At 66.3% G+C, this 1610-nt stretch overlaps 1 protein-coding gene across 1 annotated transcript in view; it reads left to right on the top strand.

Annotated features, from left to right (window-relative positions):
• The window catches only part of EMIHUDRAFT_233436 (hypothetical protein), a gene marked incomplete at both ends in the record, with an annotated part of 1672 nt that extends 1254 nt beyond the window's left edge, over nt 1-418 (top strand). Inside the window, one exon of the mRNA XM_005782238.1 lies at nt 306-418. Coding sequence (XP_005782295.1) covers nt 306-418 — 113 coding nt within the window. The remainder of the gene's footprint in view (nt 1-305) is intronic.
• Nucleotides 419-1610: the final 1192 nt, after the last annotated feature.

The following is a 1610-nucleotide window of genomic DNA, read 5'->3' as shown; positions in this document are numbered from 1 at the left end:
GAGAGGGAGGGGGAGGAGGAGAGAAGGGGGGGGGGAGAGAAAGGAGAGGAGGAGGAGAGGAGGCGGGGAGAGGAGAGGAGAGGAGATGAGAGAGGGGTGTAGGAGGGGAGAGGAGGGGAGAGGAGATGAGAGAGGGGTGTAGGAGGGGAGAGGAGGGGAGAGGAGGGGAGAGTGAGGCTGTCTCGCTGCCGAGCGCCCCCCCCGCTCGGGCAGGCGCTGCGCTGTCGGCTGGACAACGGCGAGCGGGCCTTGCACGTCCACCGCCTTCCTAGACACTTCCGAGACACTTCCGAGACACTTCCTAGGCGAGCGGGCCTTGCACGTCCACCGCCCCGCCGCCGACGCGGATTTCGTCAAGGCTCTCGCGGCGTCGCTCGACGAGGCGCTGGCCGAGGCGCAGGGGCTGCTCCTCGCCTAGGAAGTGTCTAGGAAGTGTCTAGGAAGTGTCTAGGCGCTGGCCGAGGCGCAGGGGCTGCTCCTCGTTACCGCGGGGCCGGGGGCGGGGGAGGGCACTTTCACACTTGCGGGGCCGCCCGACCTCGTCGACGCTGCGAGCGGCGGCGTGGCGGCGGCGCTGGAGGGGCGCGGCGGCGGGAGGGGGGGGCGCTTCCAAGGCAAGTGCCAAAAGGTTGGCGCGGCGGAGGCTGCGATGGCCGCCGCAGAGGCGGCTCTCGCCCCGTGACGCACGTCTCACAGATCCGGCGAGCTCTGAGATCTGGGCGGCCACGAGCCACACGCTGCACACACGCTGGACACGCTCGCATTGGCTGCGTCTCTGCAAACAGTCAGACAGGCAGGCAAGCCCCGACTGGCCCCGCCCCGGCTCGCACGTTTCGCAAGGCCGGACGGCTAGCTAGCTCTTGGTGAGCGGACGAGCTTGATTCACTCACTCTGTGTTCGGCTAAGTCAAAAGAAAGACGAAGATAACAGTCAGACAACGCGCATGGGCTGGACCGTGGACGGGTGACGCTGCGACGGGAGCACGGGACGGAGCTAGAGGGTACTTTAGGCTAGTTCTCCATTTCACTCTGACACGCTAATCTTGAAAACGTCCAACGGAGCTCCGTGTTGCTCCCAGCGCCCTCCCCCGCGCTTCCTGCGGCCCTAGCCGATGATACTAGCATGGGAGGTCATCTGGCTACCGCGAGAGCGACCCAACTCGTCGACATCGTCCGATGATGGTGCCTCAAAGTCAGCCTCCGGAGGCTATCGTGGGGTCGAGCCGGCGGTGGCCGCGACATGTTGGTTCCACCACCCCTCGTAGGCTTTGCCTCTGACCGCCACCGTTCCCAGGCTGCCTAATGGGATGGAAAGGAAGGCTGGGCGAGCGTATAGAAGCGTGCTCGACCTCGTCGTGGCAGCCTGCACGGCAGCGCTGGCAGGCGCGATGAGCGTCGTGCCACCTGACCCAAGACGGGTCGCAGGCGTCGTACCGAGGGCGTCGAGACCGTGTCCTGATGTGATCTGCACGGGTGAGTCACGTCGGCGTCAAAGGAGCGACGTGCGACCTGTCGGAGCTTGATCTCCGATCTCAGCGACGTCGAGTCGTCTCCGGCGCGCAACAAATGTACCTCCCCAGGACGCGCAGAGGCAGCTGCGACCCCGCCGAG

This window comes from Emiliania huxleyi, assembly GCF_000372725.1.
Source record: "Emiliania huxleyi CCMP1516 chromosome Unknown EMIHUscaffold_191, whole genome shotgun sequence".
Classification (NCBI taxonomy): domain Eukaryota; phylum Haptophyta; order Isochrysidales; family Noelaerhabdaceae; genus Emiliania; species Emiliania huxleyi.
Note: the sequence above shows the minus strand (reverse complement) of the source record. Positions and strands in the feature narration are given on the sequence as shown.